Consider the following 12378-nt stretch of genomic DNA (forward strand, 5'->3'; position numbering starts at 1 on the left):
GTATTTATGGGATACAATGTGATATTTTGATATATGTATACAGCTAATTAACATCATCACCTCACATACTTAGTTTTTGTGTTGAGAATGTCTGAAATTTACTCTTAGCGGTTTTGAAATATATATTCTTATTAACTGCAGCCACCATGCTGTGCAGTAGATCTCAAAGACTTACTCTTCCTGTCTGACTGAAACTTTGTACCCTTGACCAGCATCTCTAATTACCTGCCTTAGTTGGAAAACCAAAATGAAGGTAGATATGAAATCTACAGGTAATTGCCAAGTGTAATTTTAATTAACACATTTAAATTTCTTGCTCATTATTCCATTTATAGAGATTTTTGAACAAAAAACAAAAAAGATTAACATTCCACTCTTTCTGTATTTGCATATTTGACTATATGATGGACATGCCATGAGCAAATGGTGAGCACAGGAAAAGGTCAAGTGCAGCATCCTGTTTGGACTATTTACCTTTGAGCCATTGAGATAGCTGATAGCAAGGACAGCAGCCCTTATGAAGCAGGGGAGATTTTGCCTGCAGGTGTGGACTGTTGCTGCATGCTTTTCCACCCCGAGGTGTCTACCTGGAGAGTGCCTTTCCCCTATTAAAAGTTGTCTGGGAGAAGAATGGAAAATTCAGTTCTCACTAAAGTGTGAAAGACTGTTGGTATAAATAGCTTTTTCGTGGAAAAGGTAAATTTGGTTGGTACCAAGAAATGACACTTTATTTGTGCAGTTTAAAATGTTTAACCAAAAGGAATATTTGGTTGTGGGGCCTGAAATCTTGCCGTTTTGACTTCTGTTCATCATGATTTTTGTACACTTGACCTTACATACCTTTCTCAGCCTTCTAGATTTGTAGCAGGGTTCTCTGTGAAAACTGGACAGGAGTCAGCTCCTGTAGAGCACGGGCTCAGCCACGTGACTTCCACCAGGGCTTCGGGTTCAGCTGGGTCTGGGAAGCAGAGTCAGGAAGCTTGTGTTCCTGTAGAGCCCCACCAGGGAGAGCGTTTCCGAAGACCAGTGTCCATTCTGCAGTGATTGCAGAGCTAACTCACACTAACTTCTGAGTGGGCACATCTAAGGACTTCCCTTTTAAAGACGGAATGGGGTGCTTTAAAGTTTTTGATGACTTGTCACATAGCTTTTGAAAGCACTGGGAAAACCAGCCACCTTGTCAAAACCTGTGCCACAAAAGAACTTCTTCCAGAGGAGAAATTACAGAAAGAGAGCAGGTGCTGCAGCAAGCAGTGTTTTGAATCAGCACCCAGCAGGTGGTGATTTCCCCACTAATTTGGTTTTGAACAGATATTCCCAGACAGTGTTGGCAATCACTGTGCTCCATAATGTAGCGGAGGCTTGTTTGTTTGTTTTGGGAGACAATATCAACTCAAGCCCTGTCTGCTTATAGTCTCAGTAGTTTAGCACATGTTAGATGCCTGCTGTTTAAGGGGTACACCTACATTCCAAGCTCCTTCTGTGTGTTTGTGTGTGTGTGTCTAAATAAATATTTAAGCACAGCCAAAGGCATTACTGGAGAGCATGAGACTGTTAAGTAGGGATCTGGAGAGTATTTGATTTTTTTCTGCATGTCAAAGGTAAGATATATACAGTAGCTATGCAACAAATCTTTCTTTTTAAAATTTTTCTTTGAAAACTTAGCTCACTTCAGTTTCAAATACAGGGGTATTTCATTTTCAAAAAATACCCTGGTTAGAAAGATTGGTTATAGAGTTTGAGCCTACCCCAATTAAAATTTTCACAAATATAGATGAGGTGTTACTCATTTAATTACATGTAGCTTTTTTGAAAAGAAATTGGACTTTCAGGTAAGACTGACAGTGATTCAAATCCTGGTTCTTCTACCTATGATTTTTGAATTTTATATGGCAAAAAATGTAAGGAATAAAAGCTAGGTCATAGAGTAACTGTGAAGATTAAATGAGGTATTATATGTAGAGTAGTTGGCAGGGTGCCTAGTGTATAGTAAGCCGAGTAAGAGTTACAGACCCTTCCCTTTACACAAAATATATTAGGAATATTGGAAAATTTTGACCTTAAAGCTAAAGAATAACTGATTGTGAACGAGGTTATTTGCTGACTAGAATATAACATGGGGTTGTGAGGGAAAAAAATTCAGAGTGTAGGCAGTTGGAGCCTCAGTATATGCTAGAATGTAATGGACGTTGAAACTACACATGTATTTAATATCTTTATGCTGACTTTCTTTCATATGGAAATGTGATTAAAGGTAGTTATCACTGTTTTTTTTTTTCTTCTAGAGGGAATTTATCCATCCCAAGTTCTTTTATTTTTAGAAGCTTTTTTGATCAGCATCTTTAAAAATGAATCAATAGCCAAACAACAGAGTAGGTGTTTATTTGATGTCTCATTGGTATTATCCTGTGACTGTTTTAGATAATCAGAGACAAGTGTTCATACACTATTACTTAAGAAAAGTAAGCTTTTTTGTTGTTGTTGTTATTGCCAAAATAGACATTGGTTTCAGAATTTACAAATGTAAGTTTTAATAGCAAAATTACTTTTATGATTCCTAGTAGGTCATTTAAAAATATTTGCTTAAAACGTTAGGCATCAGGTATAATATGAACTCAAAAACTTCAGGAAATGAAGTTGTTAACACCCCTCATAAGATATGTTATTCATAGTTTTCTGTATTTTATCTTAGAGGTAAAACTTAAAAGTAAATGTTCCTGGGAGAGGTCATGTATTACCTTAAATCCATGGTAAAGTATAAATGACCAATAATAGATTTTTCCTGAAGTGAGACTTAAATGGGATAGTTTGTGGTAAGAGTAGGACATTGAGTACTGAGCTGCGGTAATAGTGGAATAAGTTTCAGGAAAAATAGGTAGAGATATTGTATAATCTTCAAGTTCCATTAATATATTTAGTTGTATCCCTTTTTCAAGAACTTAATATACTTATTTAAATGAAATAGTTTTCTAATTATTTTAAATGTTTTATGGAGATATAAATAATATTTATGATATTTTCACAGGATTTATTCTGTGCAAATCTGTTTGAGCATGCAGGTATTTTTCAGACACTCTAACCTATATGACTAGCACAACATCCAGCAGAAGTAGCAGCTTTATGAATAATAATTACAGTTGACTGATAGTATAAATTCAGTAAATAACAGAGCATTATTGGGAATTCTAAAATTTTAATTTTGGAAAGTTCTTCATCTAGTCTGTCATTGAGAAGAAAGAGTTAAGTGGATTTTCTGTAAAGCTCTTGGTTCCTAGAATAATTGATTAAATCTTTTCAAAGGACTGAGAGTTGACTCTACCCAACAGGGGGCCAAAGTTATCTAGTTTCTTGATGAATTTCTCTTAAGTTCTAATGTGTCTCTGTACATGAAGCACATTTAGGTGCTTGGTGAAACTCTCATCAGAAGTTTTCCCAGAGTACCTAAAATTGAAAGACTACATATTTGGAAATCTAAATGTGGTTTATTAAGTCTCTTATGAAGTTATCTTCATGAGAGCATGCTGTGGTTTGGATGTGGTTTGCGTACACTAATGCTGATGTTCACATCTGATCCTTGGTGTGGCAGTGTTGGGAGATGGGGCCTAGTGAGAGGTCCTTGGGTCATGGAGGTGGATCCCTCATGAGTAGATTAATGCTCTCTCTGGGGATGGAGGTGATGAGTGAGTTCTTGCTCTCTTGGGAATAGAGTAATTCTCATGAAAGTGGGTTGTTAAAAATAATCTGGTTTTCTTGTTTTTTCTCCTCTTGCTTCTTCTCTTGAGGAAGATCCTGTCAGTTTTTTTTCACACACCTGCTACCTTTCACGTGTTTACTTCCCCTTTGACATTTTGCCATGTTATAACTTAGCAAAACCCTTACCGGAATCCAGCACCACACCCCTGAACTTTGCAGCCTACAGAACTGTGAGCCAAATAAACTCCTTTTCTTTTTAAATTACCCAGTCTCAGTTATTCTTTTATTGCAACACAAAATGGACTAAGAGCTTATAATAGTATAACCAAGATATTGGCAATAAACTGTCTTGGGATATGGAAACTTTTCTGTTACCCAGTTTATCCAAGTTGTCAATTTGACTGAAAACCATGGAAGATAACTGATTTTTACATGACAGCTTTCAAAAGCATTGTTAGTTCAAGGATTAACTCACAACGTTAGGTATGTAAATATGTGTGTGTTTTCCAAATTTGACAAGCATGTATGAACCCATGTGATACTTTACCTTAAAGTTTCACTATAATCTGTTTGCCGGGCACAGTGGCTCATACCTCTCTCCCAGGACTTTGGGAGGTTAAAGACGGCAGATTACTTGAGCCCAGGAGTTTGAGACTAGTCTGAGCAACATGACAAAACCCCATCTCTATAAAAAATACAAAAATTAGCAGAGTGTGGTGGTGCATGCCTATAGAACCAGCTACTTGAGGTGGGAGTATTGCTTGAGCACGGCATGAGTGGAGGTTGCAGTGAGCAATGATTGTGCCATTGTACTCCAGTCTGAGTGGCAGAATGAGACCCTGTCTCTCAAAAAAAGTTTCACTATAATTTAAAAAAGAAATTTCACTGAGGTTTAATATGTGATGAGAACATTTAAATTCTGCTGTTAGCGATTTTCAGGAATACAGTACATTGTTATTAACTGTAGTCACCATATTCTACAGTAGATCTCTTGAACTGAATAGAGCTTCTAACTGAAATTTTTGTACCCTTTGAGCAACATCTCCCCAGTCGTCTCTCCCCAGCCTCTGGTAACCACCATTCTACTCTGTTTCTATGAATTCAGCTTTTTTAGAGTCCACCACATATTTAGTGAAATTATGAGGTATTTCACTTAATGTAATACTATCCAGGATTATCTGTATTGTTGTTGCAAGTGACAGGATTTCCTTCTTTTTAAAGGCTGAATAGTATTCTGTTATTTAGGTATACCACATTTTCTTTAACCGTTCTTCAATGACAGACACTTACGTTGATTTCTTATCTTGGCTATTATGAATAGTGCTGCAGTGAACATGGGAGAGCAGATGTCTCTTCAACATACTGACTTCACTTCCTTTGGATATATACTTAGTAGTGGAATTGCTGGATCGTATGGTAGTTCTATTTTTAATTTCTTGACAAACCTCTATATTATTCTTCATAATGGCAATACTAACTTACATTTCCACCCACAGTGAACATGGGTTCCCTTTTCTCCACATCCTTTCATTTTTAAAAATTATCCTTTTCTGGAATTTCTACTCCTTAGATATTGGATGTTCTACACTGATCCTCTAATTTAGTTATTTTTCCCATTTTCTATTTTATTAAATTAATTTTTTCCTCCCAGATTTTTAAATAAGTAAATGTTCGTTATACCAAATGGGGATAAACTTGGCTGTAGTTTCTGTGTTTCTCCAGTCCATCTTACACACCACTCTGATCAAATCAATGAATGTAGTCTACCAGTGTTTCAAGTCTAGAGTCTGAATTTCAGGATTCTTTGTGATCTGATACCACTATACCCATGCAACCATATTTTTACTCCCACATGTAACTTTTACCATTGTTACTGTTCTGGAAACAGGTTGTCACCGTTTCCAAATTGGTGTCATATTATACTAAATGTTTGAAATGTCTTTCTGCTCCTTAATTCCCAGTTAATTTCTGCTAATCTGTCCAGGCAGGTCCGTTGGTTTGTTGAAACCTTCTCTGGCCAGCCTCGTCTTTTCATAGCGACAGAGTTGGCGCTAGAACCCAGTTTCCTGCTTTGTTTTACACTGTCATGCCCTATGTTTAGCACTACTGCTCAGATCAATTAAATGATGACTCTCAGACTACATAAACTGATTCTTTCCTTTTTGTCAATGATTGCCTTCTAATTCTGTGGTTAAGGCCTCCAACATCAAGTTGGTTGTACTACGATAAAGCATTATAAGACAGCTAACAAAGTGACTGGTGGAGTTAGTGCTTCATAAACTGTTGTCCATGGTTTTCAACTGCAAATCCAGTGATGACCCATATCACAGAACCGGAACCTAGAATTCCCTTTTTTCAGGTCAAGGCTGTGTACCCAGTGTTGGTGCCTGGCATGTTCCTGTGAATCTCCATCCCTGGCTACCCAGTACTTGGCCACAGTAGACAGCTTGTGGGTTTGGATGTGTTAGAAGTGTGCTGTTAAAACTTTTACAATAAACTCACTTGGAACTATAGTAAATTCAAAACAAAATGGGTGGGAAACTTAACGGATATTTTAACCGCCTCTTTCTTCGACTTCTTGAGTCAAGACAAGAAGTACATTTCTCATACAACTTTTGATATGTGAGTTGCTGAGGAAAACTGTGTAGTCCCAACCTGGCAGGTTAAGAGATCTTTGAAATTGTTAATGAAATGCTTCATACCGGGAACCTGGTAGAAGTATTTAGTTTCTGAAAAATCTTTTGATAATGCTTCCCCTAAGAGTTTAAGGAAAATGCCAGCAGAGTAAAAAGCACTGCCTTTTTCACAGGTTTAAACATATTAAAACAATAGCAAAAAAGAGTGTGAGTAAAAAGATCCTGTCCTTCCAGAGAGGTCAGTCATTGGTTGACACCAGTTTTTTTTTATAGCAAATATTTCCAAAGCTAACAAAACTCTTTGGAGGAGAGTTTTGAAAAACAATTGATGGACATCAAGTTAAGGTTTTTGCAAAACTAGAAATATACTAGTTTTCTAAATAAATTGAGCTGAATTTAAAGACATGGACGCCCATTGCTATGATATTTTAAAGTTTCACTGTAACTTTTTGGCTGAGCATGGTGGCTCACGCTTGTAATCTCAACACTTTGGGAGGCTGAAGTGGGCAGATCACTTGAGCCCAGGAGTTCAAGACCATACTGGGCAACATGACAAAACCCTGTCTGTACAAAAAATACAAAAATTTGCTGGGTATGGTGGCACGCACCTGTAGTTCCACCTACTTGGGAGGCTGTGGTGGGAGGATCGCTTGAACCCCGGAGGTGGAAGTTGCAGTGGGCAATGATTGTGCCATGGCACTCCAGCCTGGGCAACAGAGTGAGACCCTGTCTCAAAAAAAGGAAGTTTCACTATAATTTTTAAAAAGAAATTTCATTGTATAACGTGTACAGTATTATGTACTAACCTTACATGTATAGTTCAGTTTTTACATGTCTATTAAAGAATTTCAGTGTAATTTGATTTATATATATGTATTAGTGGAATTTTAAATATTACATTTTAAATTTGGGGAAGATTAAAAATAAAATAATTCCTGGTCTGCAATTTTATTTTTATGAAGCAGGTTGCTACTGGAATCTTTTCATATTGGCTTCTATATGTTGTTTGTTGTTGTGTAATATATTACTCCAAAATTTAGTGGCCTGAAACAATAAGCATTTATTATCTCACAACATTTCTCTGGGTCAAAAATTTGAGAATGGCTTAGCTGGGTGGTTCTGACTCGGGGTCTCTCATGAAGTTGCAATCAAGTTATTGGTCTAGGCAGCCATCACTTGAAGGTTTGGCTGGAGCTGAAGGATCCAGTTCCAGAGTGGCTCACCCTTATGGTTGGCAACTTAGTGCTGGCACCTAGTGAGAGGCCTCAACCCTTTACCATGTGAACACCCTCCTAGTGTTGCTTGAGTGTCCTTATGACATGGCAGCTGGCTCCTCCCAAGGTGAGTGATCCAAGATAGTAAGGCAAAAGTCACCATGTGTTTTCTTACCAAATGTTGAAGTCACACATGGATGTTTCCGTAATATCCTCTTGGTTACATAGGTCAGCTCTATTAATTAGGGAAGGGGCATAAGTACTAGGAGGAGAGAATCATTGTGGGTCATTTTTGAGGCTAGCCTCCATTTTCCCTTATGTGCTATGTTAATTATTTTAATTTGCTTTTGTATTAGTTTCTTCTTACGACTAAAGATTTCAAACATTCAAAAAAGTGGTACTAATATAAAGAACACTCATATATCTGTCATGACCTAACACATTAATAATTTACTGTTTGTGTTGGCAGTTTTTTCTGTAATAAATTAAAATTAATAGCTATCATAACATTTCACTCATAAACATAAAATAAGTTTGCACTTTAAAGTAATTAATATGTTTTCTTACAATACCATAACACCATTTTCACAGTAGCCAAATTTGAAATAATTCCTAGTTAACATCTAATACTGAGACCATATTTAAATTTCTCCTCTTGTACCCCAAATGTAATGTATTTTATAGCTGGTTTATCCAAGCCACGATACAAATGAAGACGATGTATTTTATTCAGTTGTGTTTGTCTTCCTTTAGAGCAAAACTCCAGTTTTAGCATCATGATACTGGGTTATGTTTTCTGTAGATTTTCTCACCTTCTGGATTTGTCTGATTATTTTCTCATAATGTCATTTAACTTATTTCTCCATCTTCTGTATTTTCTTTCTTTCTTTTTGTTTGAGATAGGGTCATGCCCTGTTGCCCAGGCTGGAGTGCAGTGGCGTGAACATGGCTCACTGCAGCCTCAAGCTCCTGGGCTCAAACAATCCTGCAACTCAGTCTCCTGTATAGCTGTGACCACTGGCATGCACCAGCATGATTTTTAAATCTTTTGTAGAGACAGAGTCTCATCATATTGCCCAGGCTGATCTCCAACTCCTGGGCTCCAGAGATCTTCCTGCCTTGGCTGAGATTACCAGAATGAGCCACTGTGCCTAGCCTGTATTTTCTTTAATTTGGAAAGTTATATCTAAAACTTGATTCTATTCAGGTTATACAATTCTGGTAAAAGTACTTCAGAAGCGATGCTGGTATTGTATGTATCACATCACGAGGCACAGAATGAATGCCTGGTTATCCCATTATAAGTGAAGTGAAGTTTGATCATTTGCTTAAGGAGACTGTAGCCATATCTGCCAGTGGTATAGTTCCAATTTCCCCCCTTGACCTGCATGTCCTGTATGAGTTGATACTCCGATACCATGTGAATGCCTGGTTTCTCATTAACTTTTCACCCATTGTCTTTAGCATCCACTGGTAATGCTAAATGTATTAATTATTTCCTTAAGGGTTACAAAATTATGAAGTTTGCTTTAATTTGATTCTTATGTTGTTAAATTTTTTCTTCTCCCTTCTTTGATGGTAACACCACCTGCACATCTTTGTGGTTTTGAATCCTTTTTTCCTGCCCCTAGATGTCCCTTTATTTTTAGGTTTGCTTATCAAGTAGTAGTTACTTAATGAATCTTGGTTAAGTGGATGGCTATACTCCCTTTATTCTAGTGTATCAGGGCTTCCCCAAACTACCAGCTCCCTTTTTCATTAAGCTAGTTGTTTTCATCATCAGTTCATCAAATATTTATGTATATGCTATGCGTCATTTAAGTACAGTGATGAAGAGCTGGGCTGTTGTTAATGAAATCATCTGAATCCTTTTGCTTTGAGGAAGCTCTAGTATCTTGTTGGCAGCATCAAACTAGATAATTCAACTATCACAACATAACCACTAGATTATGTGCCAGTGCCTGATATACAATAAATACCTAAATATTTATTGACTGACTTGGGTAAGAGTTATAATATTGATCTGTTAAGGTTCAGTGGAGCCTGGAGGAAGACTTAGTGGTTGGGGAGCTGGAGGAAGTTATTCAGAAGTGACATTGACTTGGATATTTGGTACGGTGACTTAGCATGCAAACTGGATATTTTTGACAGTAAAAGGGGAGCACTAAAAATACTTAAAATTATATAATTAAAATATTGAATGATTGATACATTGTTTTATTTTATTGGTAGATTTTCTGTTCAAGAGAAAACAGTTCTGTTCAAACACTAAAAAATTCATTCTAACTCTAAATGCATTCATGTACATCAAAGCCAAAAAATGTATTGATGCCTTTCTGTAGTCCTGTATTGTATTAATTCTGGGCTGGCCGTGTGACTCACTTTAACCAATAGAATGTGGCAGAAGTCGTGCTCTACAGCTGCTTTAACAATTTTGGGTGCTCTGAGCTGCCTGTTAAGAAGTTCAGCTACTTGGAAAGGGATAAAAGGCACTTGGAAAGGGAAAGGTTTGAGGACTACATGGAGAGAAAGAAGGAGACCTAATGTCCCATCAGAGCCCAGTCTTCCAGCTGCACCCTCCAAGGTACCAGAACTAAGAGTGAAACTGTTTTGCATGTTACAATCCCAGCCGCCATCTGACTTTAGCCACACAAGAGATCTCGATTGAGAGCAGCAGCACAACCGCTCAGCTGAGCCTGTGAGCCTATCAGGAGAAACAAAATGATGGCTGTTTTTAGCCCCAGTGTTTTGTGGCGGTTGTTATGTAACAAAAGATAGTCAAAACAGTTAAGCTGAAGGATTCCAAAGTGTAACTTTAGGATTTTAAAATTAACCCCTGTACACTAGTTAAAATCTTGTTATTTATTTTGTTCAAATCTATTCTTTTGTCGGGGTAAATTTTAGTGTCTTTATCTTTGCAAAATTGTCATCTTATAATTGCAGTTCACTAACAGTTTCAAAAACAAGAGGCTTTGGTGTTTTATTTACTTAATATCTTTTTTTAAATAAAAGATTTTCAACTGAGTTTGAAAAAAAAGCTAACATTCAAAGGTCTTATTTAGAAGATAGTTCAAGACTATCAGCTTAGATTGAGTGACAGAATGGCTCTTAACTCTTCAAAGAATCAGATGTTTCCAGTATTCAACTGATGAGAATCAGCAGAGAGAGAGTGCATATTGCCATGAAGGAAGATTTATGTTTAATGTCAGCTTTCTTACAAAGATCAGATAGTTCATTTATTCTGTGTATAAATAAAATGTTTAAAATTTGACATTGACAGCTTGCACTTTGTTAGTCTATAGAAGCATATTTGGATGAAATTATTAATTATGTGTCACAAAGAGATCCAGGTATATTTCTGTTCCATAGGTTTTCTAATTTAATAAGAACATGTTTTTATCTTAATACTTTTGTATCAAGATTTGTATCCATGTTATCACTGCAAAATCACATAATTATGTGTTTTATTCTAACCTCTTTGACTGAATTTATAGTGGTAGTCACAGCAGTGTCAGATGTCAGTTGTTTTACCTTCAGCAAAATGGACTTCCGGTTTTTTATTTGATAAATTAGATTTTGAAAATGAGTCAATATTCAAATTAATTTAACTGATTTTCTGTTTGAAGCACCTATGACTCTGCTATGAAACTGACGTATTCTATTTTGTGAATCTTCTGCTAGTGGAGCCAACAACTTAATAACTGCTGCTTTATTTCTTATACATTCAATAGAAAATTTAGATCTAAAAGTGAGCAATATTTAGAATAGTCATTTATCTAAATGAAAGTCAGGCTTAAGAGTTTTATGTAACTGTATCTTCTGAAGATGTGTTAAAATGCCATCTTTGGGTGCAGGCATCTTAACTACTAGTTTTTTGAAGTACATACTGATGCTTTTTAGCAGATTTAGGTCATCCTAGAATCTGATATGTAGGTAGATAGTTAGATAGATATCTTTGGTTTTCCATGGCACATGGCAAATGTTGAAAAACATTTTGTGCAAGTTATAGATAATCAACTTTCCTGAGAAATTGAAATTCAGAATAAAATTTTTTGTTAAACACTTTTTTTTGAGGTCATTGTTGCTGATAGTTTTTGTTGTTGCAGAATTTAAAAACCTGACCCAAAGTAAATAGTTTTAGATTTACAGAATATGATAAATCATAAAAGCATTGCTTTTAGTCCGCTTTCTGCAAGGAACCTAGTGGTTTCCCATACGTATTTCAGGTTCACCTAACCTACAGTAGAGGCTCATTTATCCTACTGACTGGAGGTATTGTGCGTTTGTGTCTCTTGCATGCTTGGACTCAGGCCAGGGCACAACTAGCTGCGGTATCAGATGGATATAACAGAGACACAACAGTGTTGATTACTTTTCCGACCATCACCCAAGACGAGGACTTAGCCATCTTTAGCCACAAATATTCTTTTTTAAAAATAATTTCAATAGTTTTTGGGGTATGAGTGGTTTTGGATCACATGAATAAGTTCTTTAGTGGTTATTTCTGAGATTTTAGTGTTCCCATCACCCTAGCAATATACACTGTACCCAATATGTAATCTTTTATCTGTCACCCCCCTCTCTGTTACTTCACGCTGAATCTCCAAAGTTCATTATACCATTCTCATGCCTTTATGTCCTTGCAGCTTAGTCCCCATTTATTAGTGAGATTATGGGATATTTGATTTTTCCATTTTGAGTTATTTCACTTAGAATTATGGCCTCTATTTCCATCCAAGGTGCTGCAAAAGACATTATTTTGTTCTTGTTTATGGCTCAGTATTCCATGATGGACGTGTGTGTGTGTGTGTGTGTGTGTGTGTGTGTGTATGTGT

General features: G+C 36.5%; 1 protein-coding gene across 3 annotated transcripts in view; it reads left to right on the forward strand.

Annotated features, from left to right (window-relative positions):
- The window catches only part of DERA (deoxyribose-phosphate aldolase), a 125307-nt gene that overhangs the window by 15606 nt on the left and 97323 nt on the right, over positions 1 to 12378 (forward strand). The window contains exon 2 of one of the 3 annotated variants that reach the window (XM_037738415.1): positions 142 to 272. The exons of the other annotated variants lie outside the window; for them this stretch is intronic. Coding sequence (XP_037594343.1) covers positions 248 to 272 — 25 coding nt within the window. The 5' untranslated portion in view covers positions 142 to 247. The remainder of the gene's footprint in view (positions 1 to 141; positions 273 to 12378) is intronic. 3 annotated transcript variants of the gene reach the window in all.

Source organism: Cebus imitator, unplaced genomic scaffold (genome assembly GCF_001604975.1).
Source record: "Cebus imitator isolate Cc_AM_T3 unplaced genomic scaffold, Cebus_imitator-1.0 Scaffold2, whole genome shotgun sequence".
NCBI lineage: Eukaryota > Metazoa > Chordata > Mammalia > Primates > Cebidae > Cebus > Cebus imitator.